Here is an 18,027-nt window from a genome sequence, read left to right on the forward strand (position 1 = left end):
ATTCCTTTTTCTAGGCTAAAGCAGTACGGGTGGAGTAAGGTTATGTGTGTCTGGGTGTACATAATACGGGTGTACATACACACACACACACACGATATTTGGCTCTCTTGTAAGGATTTTCCCATTTTGTGGGACTAACGCTGATTCCTGATCATGCCACAAAGAGATAAGCAGATTTTTCTGGTTTTAAAAACACAAACGCACACAAAGGCTCTCTGTAGAGGGGTTCTCTTTGGCTGTAATGCTGCTACGCTTTAAGCGAACCAAAAAAAAAATGTGCCCATAACTCTAGGGTTTGTTATATAATGGAGCTTACATAATCAAGTGGCAACTAAAAATATACTCCGGTTTAACTTCTAATGCGTTGAAGCATGAACTGATGAATCGCCTTCTAGAGAGAAGGGGAGGTCTCTCTCTCTCTCTCTCTTTCTCTCTGTCTGTCTGTCTTTCAGGATCAATATGTAAAATCAGTTGCTAACAAAAACTTTGTACATTCCCAAATGCCCCTGTATAGATAGGGTGCTCTGACATTGCAGGATTTTGGACGACGATTTATCATTTTTATTATTTATTTATTATTTAAAACATTTATATCCCGCCCTAGATCATGAAGATCTCAGGGCGGCGTACGGGTAAAAGCGTACAGTATAAAACAATATATCTGCACAGTTAAAAACAAATTAAACCATGAACCAAGTTAAAACGATATATAAGTTAAAAGTAGTACAAGCAGTTAAAACAATGTGCCTTGACAGCTTTGGATATTTGCTCTGCTCCAAATTATTATTATTATTATTATTATTATTACCCTCCAGCTCCTATGTCAATGAGACTGTACTCTTACTGTGCGGTGGGCAGTGGTCACTGCAGTGACATGGAACGGTGGGGTAAAGCACAATTTGGCTTTACTCCCTCAAAATGCCTCATTTCATCCAGAGAAGACAGAGATGCTGCTGGTGGGTGGTTCTTCTGACCGGATGGTGGGTGTTCAACCGGTTCTGGATGGGGTTTCTCTCCCCCTGAAGGAGCAGGTTCGTAGCTTGGGGGTTCTCCTAGAACCATCTCTGTCACTTGAGGCCCAGGTGGCCTCGGTGGCACGGAGTGCCTTCTACCAACTCCATTTGGTGGCCCAGCTACACCCCTATCTGGACAGGGATAACCTAGCTTCAGTCGTCCATGCTCTGGTAACCTCCAAATTAGACTACTTCAATGCCCTCTACGTGGGGCAGCCTTTGAAGACAGTTCGGAAGCTGCAGCTTGTGCAAAATGCAGCGGCCAGATTGAGAACTGGAACAAGGAGGTTCGAACATATAACACCGATTCTGGCCCGCTTGCATTGGCTGCCTATACGTTTCTGAGCCCAATTCAAGGTGCTGGTTTTAACCTATAAAGCCTTACATGGTTTGGGACCACAATACCTGATGGAACGCCTCCCCCGACACGAACCTACCCGTACACTGTGCTCAACATCCAAGGTCCTCCTCCGAGTACCTACTCCGAGGGAAGCTCGGAGCATGGCAACAAGGGAGAGGGCCTTTTCAGTGGTGGCCCCCCAATTATGCAACTCCTTCATTATCAGCCATTTGGCATCCTTCAGTGGCCCAATAAGACAGATCATAGAATCATAGAATAGTAGAGTTGGAAGGGGCCTATAAGGCCATCAAGTCCAACCCCCGGCTCAATGCAGGAATCCACCTTAAAGCATCCCTGACAGAGGGTTGTCCAGCTGCCTCTTGAAGGCCTCTAGTGTGGGAGAGCCCACAACCTCCCTAGGTAACTGGTTCCATTGTCGTACTGCTCTAACAGTCAGGAAGTTTTTCCTGATGTCCAACCTGATGTATTACGTAGCAATATACGCAAGATTTGTGTATGCTGCATTGCAAAGATTTACTGACGTGATGGAATGTCAGGCTGCAAATCCATTTATTCTGAGCGTTCTTGGAGACCTTTGGGAAAAGGTAGCCTTACCCATCCTGAAAGGGTTGAATTTTGCTGATGTAATAATCTCCTTGGTATAGCCTCTACTCAAAAGAGAACCCTGTACTCACGAGGCCTCTAGATTAAAATCCCTTAAAATGGGACAATTATTCGTGACCAAAAAATTAAGCTAAAAGTTAGATGATATCTAATGTGATCAGGATGTGAACAATCAAATCTTAAGATAGGCGTTTCTCTCCGTTGGTTTTCGGTATTATATCGTGCTGAAGTGGTGCTGTTTGTTATATATTCTACGACACATTCTGAGGAAGTATTTTAAATTATATTTCGCCTTCACTATCTCATTTCCTTTATATTCGTCCGTTTATTTATAGTGTCCCCGAGGAAGTTTTACTCCGAAACACTTTGGGCCTGGAATAAATCTCATTGCTATCATCTGGAGTTTTCTTGCTCTTTTCGCACTCGGATAGCCAGCTAAGTTTCCGTGCTCTCTCTGTCTCTCCACACACACACCCTTCTCACAATCCTTCAGTATTTACAGACTCAATTCCCTGGGTACCATATCAGATCAGCAGGACTTCGAAATGCAAAGCACATCTGTGCTTGCAAAGAATTTTGCATTGCACTTGGCTTGTATCCAACCAGCCTGTTGGCTTCTGCTGGCTCAGATTTGGATGTAAACAGATTCTTGATATGAGGAAGCCATGTAGGCCAAAGGCGAGATGTCTCGTAGCCTAATTATAGAAACACTGGGACCTGCTGAAAGGGGATTCTGTGGTTCTTTCGTCTTCACGTATCTTGGTCATCCTGACCTAAGGAATTGTTCCAACAATTGCTGTCGCCTACAACTGGCCCTCCATACCCGAACTGAGTTGCCAGCTGTGAAGATTTGAGGCCTACATGAGCAAGATAATAAAGCCAAGGGCTTGGGTGTTTTTTCTGTTGGGAGGGGGTATCCCTTGAGAGGAGCAAGATTCGTTCTCCAGTTAAGTTTCATTTGTCCAGTTGCATTTCATTTCTTCAAGGTTGAAACAGTGCCTTCGGTTTTGGGGGAAGAGGGGATAAAAGGAGAGAGAGCCAGGGAAAACCAGCACCAGAGAAAGACCAGAGCATAACAAAGGAGCAGAAAGAAGCAGCTTGAAGAAGTCTAGGTGCAGATTAGGTAAAAGAAATGGTGCTTTTGTTTTCTTTTAATGCCTTTTGTATCTTTCAGCTCCATTGACTAAACAAGTTGTAAGTTGCTTGTTTTACTTTACTAGTAAACGGTTGTGTTTAACCAGAAGTGTCTGGAAAGTCACGCATCCCACATCTGCAGACTAAACCCCACGTTACTAGGAAGGGGAAGATAAAAAAGAAGAAAGCGTGGCAACACAGCGTTTAGTACTGGAGGCAACAAACGCAGGCTAGAGGCAACTTAAAAGAAGTTTGAATCAACTGACGTTATTAGTGCTTTCATACACCTTGTCAGAACGAAAGCTATCTAGCACTGTTTAGCTACAACACCCCTTAAAGCTGGGCATGTGAGAGTAAGTCAGCGAGATACGGTCACTTGTTTCTTCTCTGAAGAAAGAGACACTTGGCACTTGCAAAAGGAGGGAGCAGGACATAGGAAGTGATCAAGCTTCAGGGCATTCTCTGTGGCCCCTGGTATCTGGAAGCATTTTATTGATTGATTGATTGATTGATAGATTGCATTTTTTTTATACCGCCCCATAGCCAAAGCTCCCTAGGCAGTTCACAGAAATTAAAACCGTTCAACGCATAACACTAACGGTATAAAAACATGATCTCAAATACAATATAAAAGCACAACCAGGATAATATCAGCAGTGGTGCAGAAATACAAAGTGAAAATACAAATTTAAAACAGCCCAGTTAACATTGAATTTATAGGCGGTTAAAGTGCTGAGAGAATATAAAGGTCTTCAGCTGGCGTCTGAAAGAATATAGTGTAGGTGCCAGGCGAATCTCCTTAGGGAGCTCATTCCACAGCCGGGGTGCCACAGCAGAGAAGGCCCTGCTCCTGGTAGCCACCTGCCTCGCTCACTTTGGTAGGGGCTCGTGGAGAAGGACCCCTGAGGATGACCTTAGGGTCTGGGCAAGTATATATGGGAGGAAGCGTTCCTTCAGATAGCCTGGCCCCGAACCGTTTAGAGCTTTGAATGTTAATACCAGCACTTTGAATCGGGCCCGGACCTGGACTGGCAGCCAGTGAAGTTGAAGGATGCAGAGTTGTTCCTATTATCCCGCAGGCCTCAATACCTACCTGGATCTTGAGATCTTCTTCAGAAGGCCCTTCTCCAAGTGCCCTCACCAAGTGAGGTGGATATAGGAGAAGAAGGCTTTTTCAGAGGTGCCATCCTGGCTGTGAATTCCATCAAAAAAACCTCAGCGTTTAATTCCCCAGGCTTGGTGTCCACTAACTTACCTGCCCCCTCCTGTTTTTTTTTATTTTATTACTTCTGGGTTTTTTAAAACTTTTTTTAGAAAATTGAGAAGTTGGCATGCCACAATATGAAGAGCTACCCTCCGCCGCCATGTTTATTGGGATTCAAAATAGTGGTTTTCCGCTTTGGAGCACAGACCTTCCTCCGCTCTTTCCCCTGTTGCCTTGCACTTAGATTCTTGGGCAAGTTGCTTTTAGTCTCACTCTTTTGACTTCTTGGAAATGAGTGTTTTGTGACCAGCTGTGCCCACCACGGCAGCCATTTTGTGAGAGCACCCAATACTCTCTCTCAGGATTCCAAATGAACCCACCAACCTAGAAGTTTGCTTTAAGTTGCTTTAGTCTCCGTTGCTGTTTTCACGCTGCACTTATTACTTCTTTTCAGCGGTGGGGCGTTCTTTTAGAGGACATTTGGGGGACTGAAACTCCCTGTAATTGTCCCAAAAATGTTCGCTCACAAATTCAGTTTTGCCCTAATAAAAAAATGTCCTCATTTCCAAGTTGCAACTTGAGCCCCAGTCCCGGCCAAACGAGTTTCCAATCAAATCATTCCACTTCGGTTCCTTGTTGAGATTGGAAAGAGAAATGTTAAGAAATGTTGCAGGCTGGGAAGAGAATTTCTTGGTGGTCTTTTCTTCGCCTTTTATTTTGTGTGGCTATTTCATTCTGGTTTCAGGTGGGCGCCTTTCCGCTTGGGGAAGTCCCGTCTTTTATTGATGGAGGGGCATCCAACGTCTTTGCAAGTGTTGTCAGTTGCCACTTCAGTTGAATGGAATATTCCTAAAATATAAGTCCAGCTGCAGCCTAGGAGAATCCATCACTAGGAAATCTACTTCCTTTTTGGCTTGACGGGAGTTTTGCGCCATCATTTTGTGTCTGTAAGCCAAGCTACAGGCTGTTCCCCGATCTCCAGGAATTTATTTGTGCTTTTTAGGGGGAGGAGAAGTTCTGAGCCATTTTATTATTACTCCATTTTTTTTTATTTGCAGAAATTATGGTCAAATTTGCACCAATTTGGGCTCAATTTGTGCACGGTTATGGTGGATTTGCACAAATAACAGTGGAATATATGCAAACCATGCACATTTGGCCATAATTTGTGCAAATTGCCCAGACACTTACGATATTTTATCATGTTTTTATTTTGTGAACTGCCTTCGAATTGTTATTTTTAAATGAAAAGCAGTACAGAAATTCTCTGAAACAAATAAACTGTTTTCAGGACATTCATTTTTTCCCCTTAAATGCAAACAATTTCAGGGAAGTACATGCTATTGTTTTCGCATTTTTACAAATATTCCAATAAAACAAAATCTACATAATATAACATTTACCGTAAATTGCTTTTAAAGCGCCCAGAGAGCTTCCGCTATGGGGCGGTATATAAATGTAATAAATAAAATAATTAAATAAATTTACAATACATTTTAATTATGCTTTAATTTCCCTCCTTCAAATATTTTGGGTCAAATAAATGTGATGCACTAGGCCAGAAAATAAAATAGGGTACTTTTTTAGCTTTGTTTATTAAATACAAGTAAAGTGAACATACTAAATTACTTTACTCTCTAGGATATCGGATAATTTAGTAGTACAAACTGAAAATTTTCAAATGCAAATTATCCTGTGCAAATTAGAACATTTTCCAATTCATTTTTTTTTAAAAAAAAAAAACCACACACTACTTAAGGCACAAGAGCAACGTTTCTCAAATTTCTTCATTTATTTATTTATTACATTTTTATACCGCCCAATAGCCGAAGCTCTCTGGACGGTTCACAAAAATCAAAACCATGAAAATCACACCAAAACAACCAACAGTCTAAAAACACAAATACAAAATAAAAAGCACAACCAGGATAAAACCAAGCCGCGGAAATTGTTATAGATTAAAATACGGAATTAAAACAGCAAAGTTTAAATTGAAGTTAAATTAGGTGTTAAAATACTGAGAGAATAAAAAGGGTTTTGCTCCTGTGAAGCACTTGAAAATTGCTGGAGGTCTTGGCAAACCACTTAATAAACTTTTTTTCTTTCTACAAATCTAAACACATAACTCATATTCTGATAGCAGATTTTCCCCAAGTTTCTAGTCCCTAAGGATATTCAGTGTACATGGCCGATGCCTGAAGGAATTCCAAAAGTTGGGCTGACTCGGAAGCTGAACAACTATGTGCAGTCTCCAAAAGCGTGGGGTTTTAGTAACCTATACACCTCTTTTTTCTCTTCTGTAGCAAGCATCTATGCACGCACACATAAGGGACGCACAGAGGTTTTAGAATGCAGGTTTTCATGGAGCAGAACTTGGATTACCATTTAATTATTTTCAAAGGGCAAACTTGCTGGGCTTCGCCACATCCTCTTCTTGCTGTTTGGGAGGATGATATTAAAGTGGTTTCAACTGTTACAGAAAGGTGTTTTATTAAAGGTGTTTTATGTTACACTGCTCTCGGTGGGGGATATTTCTGGTGCTGAACTTCAACAGTCGCCCCTCACTCTGCCCCCAGGTGAGATCTCTCTCTCTCTCTCTCTCTCTCTCTCACACACACACACACACACACACTCTTACTCCTTGCCACTTCCAGAGAAGTGTGAGCGACAGCTAGGCAGGCAGGCAGGCGATAAGTGGAAATGGTGGCAGCTTTTTACCCCCTTTTCTTTTTCCTGTTAATGACAAACGAGAGGTTATCAGAGCATGGATCACTGTAGCTAGGCTATCTCCGTCCAGATAAGGGCGCAGTTGGTATATCAGCCTGAGCTGGTAAAAGGTGCTCTTTGCCACTGAGTTCACCTGTGCCTCAAGTGACAGTTCTGGATCCAAGAGCACCCCCAAACTACGGACCCGACGGTTGTTCGTTTTATTACGTTCTTCTTGATTTTAATTTTTGTGAACCGCCCAGAGAGCTTCGGCTATTGGGCGGTATAAAAACGTAATAAATAAATAAAACAATTAAAGGAGCAAAAATGAAATGAAAAACAGGAGCCGGTCCAGCAGACTCACTTACAAGCCAAAGGCCCTTTTTGAATGAAGTACTCTTTGGCCTGACGTTCTGGCACGGGCTTTTGGGGTCTAAAATCCACTTCGTCAGACGTGGTTGGCAGGATTTTTGTTACCCGGGCATGTTGTGTTTTGCTGCAAGAAGCTGAGACAGCGACCTCTCTGTGTTGCACTGTGAGGTGCTATCGTGGCGTGCCGTGGTCTGCGTTCCCTGGCGTGAGTAGGGCTCTCAGAACTCAAACAAAAGCTGCTTCCTGTGACGTGGACATGTGCAAACGCACTCTCACGCCTGTGCAGTCCTTCAGTGTTTGCTATGTTTATCGATCGCACTTCAGACCTTCCTGCTTGGGCTTGGGCTGAATGAAGCAGTGTGGGTCAATAAATACAGCTCATCTTTGTGTGTTCCTTTCCGCGTCCAGAGCTCCCCTCGTCAGAACACTTGAGCGTAGCCGACGCGACGTGGCTGGCACTCAACGTGGTTTCCGGAGGAGGAGGCTTCTCGAGTTCCCAGCCCATCGGCGTGACCAAAATCGCCAAATCGGTGATCGCTCCATTGGCCGACCAGAACATCTCAGTATTCATGCTCTCCACCTATCAGACGGACTTTATCTTGGTAAGGAAACCCTGTGCCGGCAATTAAGGCAGGACGCCGCGTGCCCTCCACCGAGGACCTGATGAGAAATCAGATGGGTGGGTTTCTCCCTAAACCAGCCTTTCCCAACCATTTCAACCTTTGGGCCTGTTCAGAAGACACCTTAAACCATGGCTTTAACCATGGTGGTTAAGCCAGAAAGCCAGGCCATGTTCAGAAGACACCTTAAACCATGGCTTTAACCATGGTGGTTAAGCCAGAAAGCCGGGCCATTTTCAGAAGACACCTTAAACCATGGCTTTAACCATGGTGGTTAAGCCAGAAAGCCAGGCCATGTTCAGAAGACACCTTAAACCATGGCTTTAACCATGGTGGTTAAGCCAGAAAGCCAGGCCATGTTCAGAAGACACCTTAAACCATGGCTTTAACCATGATGGTTAAGCCAGAAAGTCAGGCCATGTTCAGAAGACACCTTAAACCATGGCTTTAACCATGGTGGTTAAGCCAGAAAGCCAGGCCATGTTCAGAAGACACCTTAAACCATGGCTTTAACCATGGTGGTTAAGCCAGAAAGCCAGGCCATGTTCAGAAGACACCTTAAACCATGGCTTTAACCATGGTGGTTAAGCCAGAAAGCCAGGCCATGTTCAGAAGACACCTTAAACCATGGCTTTAACCATGATGGTTAAGCCAGAAAGCCAGGCCATGTTCAGAAGACACCTTAAACCATGGCTTTAACCATGGTGAATAAGGCTTTAACCATGGTGAATACCACCTGTCAGGGATGCTTGAAGGTGGATTCCTGCATTGAGCAGGGGGTTGGACTCGATGGCCTTATAGGCCCATTCCAACTCTACTATTCTATGATTCTATGTTTAAGGTGTCTTCTGAACACAGCCCGGCTTTCTGGCTTAACCACCATGGTTAAAGCCATGGTTTAAGGTGTCTTCTGAACGGGGCCTTTTAGAATGGGGGGGGGGGAAACGGCACCAAAGCTAGACCACCCAATGGCTGGTGTTTGGGGGCTGGGACCTGAGAAGAGAAACCCCAGGCAGGCCCTAATTGAAACTCTTAATTTACATGAATATGGCCACTGTTGTCCTCTCTGTCTTCGCCCTCAAATGCAAAAGTGCGACGTGCAAACATTTGTGGCCCACAAGAACCATCAGCTCCTATGGGGTGTTGGTGTCCATTGAGGTCCTGTAAACTAACAAGGGGTCTGTTCCCTTCTTCTTTTGCCCCCCCCCCCCTCAGGTACGTGAGCGGGACTTGCCTTTTGTGATGCACACGCTGGCTTCGGAGTTCACCATCCTCCGGGTCGTGAACGGGGAGACGGTGGCGGCTGACAGCTTCGGGATAACGAACGGATTCATGAAACCGAAACTGGGTACGGTTACCCCGCTGCTCTCCGGCTGTCCCAGCTTCACCGGGGTCCGGGCTTCTTTTCCGGCCCCTGTTCCTAGGGGATCATTGTCCCTGGTTTGATTTTGCTTTGGGAGGAGATTTGGGGCGAATCAAAGGAAAAGCCTTGTTTTAGAAGTCTTAGTATGCTTCCTAGAGCATTCACATCCCTCTGAGGTTAAACGGTGCTTCTTAACTGTAGGTTAGGGTGCGATGTGCAAGAGAATTCATGGGCATACACTAATAGCGCTCCTTTGGATAAACCATGGCAGAGATGTCTCCACTGCCTATGGCCTGCCAGCCTCCCACCAGCCAGGTATAAAGCAAGAGGAGAGTTTTTCCTGTTTTTCGGCTACTTCAATTTGTTTTTAAATACTTTCCCTCTCAGGGATTTCGATGGGAGGACAAACAGGGACATGAACTCCTGGATTGATCTACTCCCCACACCGTTCTGGGAGTGGCCCCAGGCATAGGGTGACCCTATGAAAAGGAGGACCGGGCTCCTGTATCTTTAACAGTTGTAGAGAAAAGGGAATTTCAGCAGGTGTCCTTTGTATGCATGCAGCACCTGGTGAAATTCCCTCTTCATCACACCAGTTAAAGCTGCAGGTGCCCTCCTCTCTCTTGTATCTTGTCAAGCACCATGTACATTGATGGCGCTATATAAATAAATAATAATAAATAATAATAAGAGGGCAGGGCTCCTGCAGCTTTAACTGTTGTGATGAAGACAACATTTCACCAGGTGCTACATGCATTCAAATGACACTTGCTGAAATTCCCTTTTCTATACAACTTTAAAGATACAGGAGCCCGGTCCTCCTTTTCATATTGGTCACCCTACTCAGGCAATGGAACAACTTTTGATCGGATGAATCCCAAAAATTCCCTAATCTATCCCAACACTCTTTCTCTCTCTCTCTCTCTCTCTCACACACACACACACACACACACCAGAATGTCTACTTTTTTGCCATCACCACTATCAGAGTATTGATGACAGAACGGCAGCAGTAGGGTGACCATATGGAAACAAGGACCGGGCTCCTGTATCTTTTAACAGTTGCATAGAAAAGGGAATTTCAGCAGGTGTCCTTCGTATTCATGCAGCACCTGGTGAAATTCCTCCTTCATCACAACAGTTAAAGCTGCAGGAGCTATACTAGAGTGACCAGATTTAAAAGAGGGCAGCTTTAACTGTGGTGATGAAGGGGAAATGTCACCAGGTTCCCCATATATACAAACGACACCTGCTGAAATTCCCTTTTCTATGTAACTGTGAAAGATACAGGAGCCCAGTCCTCCTTTTCATAGGGTCACCCTAGGCAGCAGCAGCAAATGTTTTTGCACCCCGACAAAGAGGCTTTGAAGGGCAGGTCTCCTTTGCCCCTTGCGGACCTCCACAAGCGAAGGGAGAGGTCTGCTAATGCCTATGAGTCCTGGGACCGTAGTGTTCACACATGCCCTAAAGCATCACTGAGTGCGCGCCCTGCCAGCAATATCAGGCTGTGGCCCTGGATGTGAGAAGAAGGATGTTACCTGTGCACAAAAGCGCCTCCTTTCGGGATATGTCCTCTCTGCCTCCAAACCTCTGCTGTAGCGCCGGTAAAGTAGCATGAATGGATTGATTGAGAGACAGCAAGGGCCTAGCCCATCCCATTTGAGTTCTGTTGGTTGAGTTGAAACCTTAGTACCATTTGAGATTCCATGGGCTCAGAAAACGTGGCTTCATGCTATGGTGGGTCGTTGGCCTAGTTCTTACCAAGGAAGTTAACTTGTCTAGGCGAATCGCTTCAGACTGTAGCATTCGGGGGGCGGGGACCACATTATCGATGCTCCAAATCCCCCGCACCTGGAAAACTAATCTGTCAGGAAAACGGGTTCCCGCCAAGACTTCTCCCTGACATGCTACATTTCTAGGGAGAGGGAAAGTTGTTTTTTTTTTATTATTTCGTTTGGAACGGAGATGCATTCAGTCGCATAAATGCCTTCCTGCTGTCAGGAGTGGTTCAGCCCAGACCCTAGTCTTCCCACTTGAGTTGAGGCCTCGGCCTTTTTTCTCTCTGTCTCTCTTTCAGTTCAGAGGCCTATCATCCATCCCCTTTCCAGTCCAAGTAACATGTTCTGTGTCACCAGCTTGGATCCTGATACCCTACCTTCTGTTGCTACTCTCCTTATGGACGTCATGTTTTACTCCAATGGGTATGTCCAGAACACAGGATTTATATATATATATATATATAATATATATGTAACAACAGTAAAAACACTTGATAAAACCACATCAGATTTTTTTTTCCTAATAGCAGTAGGGAAAAGGAAAGACTTAAGAGAAACCCAAATCGACCAGTTTGCGTGTCCCTAATAAAGATTAGAATAAGATTTGCTTGCTGGGAAATGTGTGTACTTTCTTCAGACATGTTTCCGGGGTAGTTTCTGTAATAGCAAAATATCTAAAAAAAATCAAGTTCAAACAATTTTAAAAAGCAGCAAATGCAGCTGGGAAAATAATTACAAGTTTTCATCCGAAAGAGGGAAGGGGGTCACAACTCAGTGGTAGAGAACCTGGAAGGTCCCGGGTTCAATTTCTCAGTATCTCCAGTTAGAAATTCGCCCGTAATGAAGAAGACTTCACCCTGAGACCCTGGAGAGCGACTTTGCTGGTCTTTGCTTTGATTTTTCAGCTCCAAAGGCACCGAGTCTAGAAAAGCTTCCCTCACTATTAATGCGTCTCCCATTGGCTAGAAGTGGCCATATGAAGGCCTTAACCCATGGCTGAGTTCAGACAACACTATAGTCAACAGTGGGGTAATAATCAACTTTACAGTTGTTTTTCTATTATCTACATGATAATAACCAACTGTGGTGTGGCTTAGGATCGGCGCTGAGTTGATTCAGTCCACGCTGAGTTGATTCATTCATGTGCCCCCTCAGTCCTCCTGCAATTATCCCATCAGCCATTGGTGCCGAAAATCTATCCTCACTGGACTAGAGCCCATTAGTTTGACCGCTCTTGCCTTGCGACTCTGTGGCTAATGAAATAACCAACTGTGGCCGACGAAATAACCAATGGTACCCACCACCCAACACGATAACCAATGGTGGTTCAAACAGCCAACTCTGCACAGCGTTGGTTATTTGCGCTGCTTACTCCGGCCAAATAATCAACCGTTGGTTTAAATAGTCCCTCCACACAACGTGGTGGTTAAATAACCAGCTATTTAAACCGCCCTTGGTTATTGTGTTGTCCGAATTCATTCCATGTCTGTATAGAATTCCTGCAGGCGTCCTAGATCCTAACCGCTATTGCATCTGGTTCGTTCTTTCCCCCAGAGTAAAAGATTCTATGGCGGGCAATGAAGACTCCGGACACATTCGTTTTTTCTCATTTTCTCTCATTGAGGGTTACATTTCTTTGGTGATGGATGTACAGACTCAGAAAAGGTGAGGCTGAAGACTGGCTTTGTAAGTACGTTTCAGAGTTGCTAGGAGTTTTCACGTGTGTGTGTGTGTGTGTGTGCATGCATGTGTGCACACATAGACCAGTCACACAATGTCAGTCAGAGGCTGAAGTGACTTAAAAGGGCCCCAGAATAGTTAACAGCATATTACACCCACAACTGCGGCATCATATCAACCACATGGGGGCGATCCAAAATGGCGCACGGAAACCAAGCCAACCTTCTACTCCCAAAGTTATGGATTCAGGGCAAAAAATTCTGAATCAAAGGCTTCTGAAATGTCCCAAAGTTCCCCTGGGTTTGTCATTGAACCACAGAATTGTTGCATTCTTCATGCAGTTTCACATTTTGTTTTGTTTTTCATTCTCTCTCTCTCTCTTAGGTTTCCTAATAATTTGTTGTTTACAAGTGCATCGGGAGAACTGTGGAAGATGGTTCGCATCGGAGGGCAGCCCCTTGGCTTTGGTAAGTGACGTCTGCATGGTTGGCTGCTGGCATCCTCCAAACCAAATCCAGCCCTGTTGGGATTCCCAACAGCATACATATAACCCCATTCTGCTAATGCTTACAGGGGTGGCCAGAATTGTGGCCACTTCTTGAAACTTTCATGTTTTGCAACTTTGCCTGCTTCTCGAAAACGTTCCGTTTCACGAACTTCAAAAGTTTATATATCAGTCGAAAGAGAATTTAATGCTGAATTCGATACAGAAAAACAGAATGCAAATATCTGCAGTGCAAAAAAAGTTTTGCTTACTTTTGTCTAAAAACAAACACCGGTGTGATTGAGTGAAGAAGTGGGTTGGAGTTGCAAACCCGACTGGCCAATCGCAGCCCTTGTTCTGGGGACCAATCCCATGGCAGGAGCGGCGATACGTCCTGTTTCAAGTTGGGGAAAGTTCTGGGAAACTATCTTCAATATAATTTCTAAGGCCACTGATCAGATAATCTTTCCAGAACCAAGCCTGGCCCTGCTGTCCCTGCCCAACGCTCTAAACCCTTCCCTTACCCATAAAGAATTGGTATTTATCCTCCTTACAGCAGCTCGTTTAGAAATCGATGAACATTGGAAGGATCCGAAGGGCCCTACACTCACTGGGTGGAAAGGGAAAGTGTGGGATATAGCCTGCTCTGAAAAATTAACCTACCACCGCAGAGTCTCGTCGGGCCAACTTAGCTATGACCCATTCAATGAAATATGGTCTCCTTTTCTCAATTACATCAATGGTACAGATGTGGCATCCAACTCTGGTTTAACAAATCTTCCTCTGACCACAGTAAATTGAAGGAAACAAGCTCGGTTCGGCAACTACAGAAATCGTGTTTGTGTATTTATTAGAAACGCTGTCTGACTTGTAAGTTTTTATATGTATTTTTAACTTTTTAAAAAACTGCTTTGTTAAATGGAGTTTAATAAATAAAATTTAAAAAAAAAGGTTGGGGAAAAGTCAGTTTTGCTGTTTTTTCCGTAACTGACACACCACTGGAGATGGTGTGAATATTGGAAGTATTTCTCAAATTAAAAGTGTACGTGCGTCCATCCTAAATAGAGAAAAGAGTGGATTGGACACCCAGGAAAAGAATCAGGGTGGTTGTATTCCGTGAATCAGGTCTTTCCATTGATATATAAATATTTGAATTTCGTGAAACGGAACCTTTTCTATAAGAAGGCCAAGTGGCAAAACATGAAAAATTTCAAAAAGTGTCCACCATTTTGGCCACCACTGGCTTTGTATCTGTGATTACTGAAACGTCACCCTTCGTTGTTACGTGTGGCTGTTTTTGGAAACCACAGCCGGTGCGAAATGCTGCTGCCATTTTGGGGGGGCTCATTCAGGACGTCTTACTCCTATCTTACTCCAACACCGGCTTCTGGTTTGTTTCAAAGCCCAATTCAAGGGGTTGGTTATTATCTTTAAACCCTGAAACAACTTGGACCCAGAGTACCTGTAGGACCATCTGAGCTGCAGCGGGGTGCAAATGATTGGAAGACTTTATTTGATGTGGATGGGATGAAAAATTAATTGGCTGCCTTTGTCGTCTGTGAAATTTCGATGAATTTCTAAGTCTGCATATAAAAGATCTAGATTGCAATATTCAAATTTTATGCAGAGTTCTGCCCTAGGGGCCTTGGCTATGAGTCTTCCCATTGCCTTTCAACTCCCTGACAACAGGACTTCTTCATACCTTCTTTCCCAGCTCAAGAATTGAATTACTGAAGTTTTACTCAGAGTTAAACTGATCCAAAGTAAAAGAGGGACATTGTGTACAAAGGCACTTTCCCCAGGGTTGACTCTCTGCCCATGGCGTTGATTTGCTTTTAATCAAAAAGCACGCTGAAACTCAACTTGTTTTGTTTCCTCTGCTGGCAGCCTCCGTGACAAATGGATCTGACCCGGTCAGGCAGCCAGGAGCAGATTCCACTCTGCTCTTAACGGCAAACCTTATTTACATGGATCATCAGGGTTTGAAAGTTCCATAAACAACAACCCCACATGTACCTGTTTATTACTCGTTTCGTGACAATTTTGCATTCCTCGCGAAATGAACCCATGCCCCGAGTGAACAGCCTCACGTCTGTCTTCATAGAATCATAGAATAGTAGAGTTTGAAGGGTCCTCAAAGGCCATCCAGTCCAACCCCCTGCTCAATGCAGCAATCTACCTTAAAGCATCCTTGACAGATGGTTGTCCAGCTGCCTCTTGAAGGCCTCTAGGGTGGGAGAGCCCACCACCTCCCTAGGTCGCTGGTTCCATTGTCGTCCTGCTCTAACAACCAGGAAGTTTTTCCTGATGTCCAGCCGGAATCTGCATTCCTGTCACTTGAGCCTGTTATTCCGTCTCCTGCACTCTGGGAGGATCGAGAAGAGATCCTGGCCCGTCTTCTGAACAAACGAAAGATTCCAAGCGGTCTTTGCAGGCGGCCCTACGTAAAGAGCATTGCAGTCCCCTAAGCTGGAGGCTACCAGGACCCGAGTGACTGTGCCCAGACCACATTTCCTTTCAGTAACCTGGGTTTCTCATTCTCTTCTTCCTAGATGAGTGCGGAATTGTGGCCCAAATCTCTGAGCCTTTGGCTGCTGCTGATATCCCAGCCTATTACATCAGTACTTTTAAGTTTGATCATGCACTGGTAAGTCATACGACGCTGCCTTAGATCAAGTCGGACCACTGGTACGTCTTGTTCGGTACGATCTATGCTGACCGACAGGAATTCCCCTTTGGACAGATCTCACTCCCAGGAGGAGCTGGGTCCTTTGGCATGTAAAGCAGGTCATGATCACAACATTTTATTGCATTTGCCTAATCGCCATTACAAAGACAACCAGGCAATAACAGAATATCACCATACAATAACAGAAATCAAATTAGTGAATGGCTCGCACAGTCCACTGCAAAAGCATTCAGAGCGATTGCACCAATACGTTCGGGCGGCTGTGGCAAACGAAGCCGCTTTGCGAGTCACGGAACGGTCGGATGGGGTTACACTCCCCCTGAAGACGCAGGTCCGGAGCTTGGGTGTACGTCTGGATTCAGCCCTAAGCCCGGATGCCCAGGTTTCGGCGGTGGCCAGGAGTGCATTTGCACAGTTAAAGCTAGTGTGCCCGTTCCTAGAGATGTCTGACCAGGCCACGGTGACACATGCCTTAGTTACATCCCGATTGGATTACTGCAACGCGCTCTACGTGGGGCTGCCTTTGAAGAGTGTTCGGAAACTCCAGCTGGTTCAGAGAGCCGCAGCCAGATTGTTGACCGGGGCTGGTTACAGGGAGCGGACAACTCCCCTGTTAAAACAGCTCCACTGGCTTTCGGTCTGTTTCCGGGCACAGTTCAAAGTGCTGGTTATGACCTATAAGGCCCACACGGCTTAATGCCCACCTCTGCTTAAACTGCTCCACTTCAGAAGGAAAACCTAACTTGGACAACCCCAGGGGAGATGTCCTACGTGGTCCATTCCAATTGTCCTGTTCATTTGTGTGTGGCTTGTAGAGGTGAAGAGCCTCGTGTGGCGTAGAGCGGTAAAGCAGCAGTTTCTGCAGCTGAAACTCTCCCCACGGCCTGAGTTCGATCCCAGTGGAAGCTGGTTTCAGGCAGTCGGCTCGGGTCGACTCAGCCTTCCATCCTCCCGAGGTCGGTAAAATGAGTACCCAGTTAGCTGGGGGAAAGGTAATCATGGCCAGGGAAGGCAACGGCGAACCACCCCGCTATAAGGCCTGCCAAGAAAACGTCAGCGAAAGCTGGCGTCCCTCCAAGAGTCAGTAATGACTCTGTGCTTGCACGAGAGGTGCCTTTCCCTTTCTGTAGAGGAAAGCATCAAACATTCAGGCTGGCCTTTGTAAGAGACTTAACCTAGTTACCCTGTCTGTGTGTGTGTGTGTGTGTGTGTGTGTGTGTGTATACATGTCATTTCAAAAGCTTACCTCTTCGTTTCGGCATCACGAGGTGGTCTAATGAATGGTATAGCTTTACTGAGTCAAGTGCTGAGTGTTTCCCCCCCAAAAAAATCCCCCCGTGTCCTCACGGTCATATCCACTATGTTCCCCATTATCACGCATCTCGCCTCTTTCAACAGCCTGACCTTTTAACCCATTAAAAGCTCAAGCAGGAATACCAAGGTGTCCTTCGGTTTTTCCGCAGCCGGCGTCGCCCTCTTTTCCAGCCTGGAAGCTTTAATGTGTACACAGTAACGAAAACGTCAACACAAATCTCAGATAGCGAAGGTCAAATGGTTCGGGCCATTTGGTTTGTTTTCTTGAACATTAACCACGCCGATAAGATAAGTGCATCCCCACCTGCCTTAAAGCTAACACACTGGCGTATTTCTCACTCATGTGATAACACCTGTCTGGGCTGTACTGCTTCAGGTGAAGGATCGCATGACTGAATGCTCCTCCATCCAAAAATAACTTCTGATCATAGAAAAGTAGCGTGTCAGGGAGAGAGAGAGCCTACAGTGGTGGCCAAAATTGTGGGCACTTTTTGAAATGTTCGTGTTTTGCATCTTTGCCTGCTTATAGAAAATGCTCTGTTTCACGATACTCAAATGTTTATATATCAATTGAAAGAGAATTTAGTGCTGAATTCAATACCAAAAAAAAAACCGGAATGCAAATATCTGCAGTCCAAAGTTAGGCTTACTTTAGTCTAAAAACAAACCCTGGTGTGATTGAGTGAAGAAGCGGATTGGAATTGCA

The 18,027-nt window shown here is 44.9% G+C and overlaps 1 protein-coding gene across 1 annotated transcript in view; it reads left to right on the top strand.

Moving 5' to 3' along the window:
* CASTOR2 (cytosolic arginine sensor for mTORC1 subunit 2) overlaps positions 1-18,027 on the top strand; it is a 35,840-nt gene that overhangs the window by 16,157 nt on the left and 1,656 nt on the right. The window contains exons 3-8 of the mRNA XM_063146720.1: positions 7,802-7,995; positions 9,229-9,361; positions 11,454-11,577; positions 12,709-12,819; positions 13,219-13,301; positions 15,871-15,965. Of these exons, the coding sequence (XP_063002790.1) occupies positions 7,802-7,995; positions 9,229-9,361; positions 11,454-11,577; positions 12,709-12,819; positions 13,219-13,301; positions 15,871-15,965 (740 nt within the window). The remainder of the gene's footprint in view (positions 1-7,801; positions 7,996-9,228; positions 9,362-11,453; positions 11,578-12,708; positions 12,820-13,218; positions 13,302-15,870; positions 15,966-18,027) is intronic.

The sequence above is a fragment of the Elgaria multicarinata genome, chromosome 22, assembly GCF_023053635.1.
Source record: "Elgaria multicarinata webbii isolate HBS135686 ecotype San Diego chromosome 22, rElgMul1.1.pri, whole genome shotgun sequence".
NCBI lineage: Eukaryota > Metazoa > Chordata > Lepidosauria > Squamata > Anguidae > Elgaria > Elgaria multicarinata.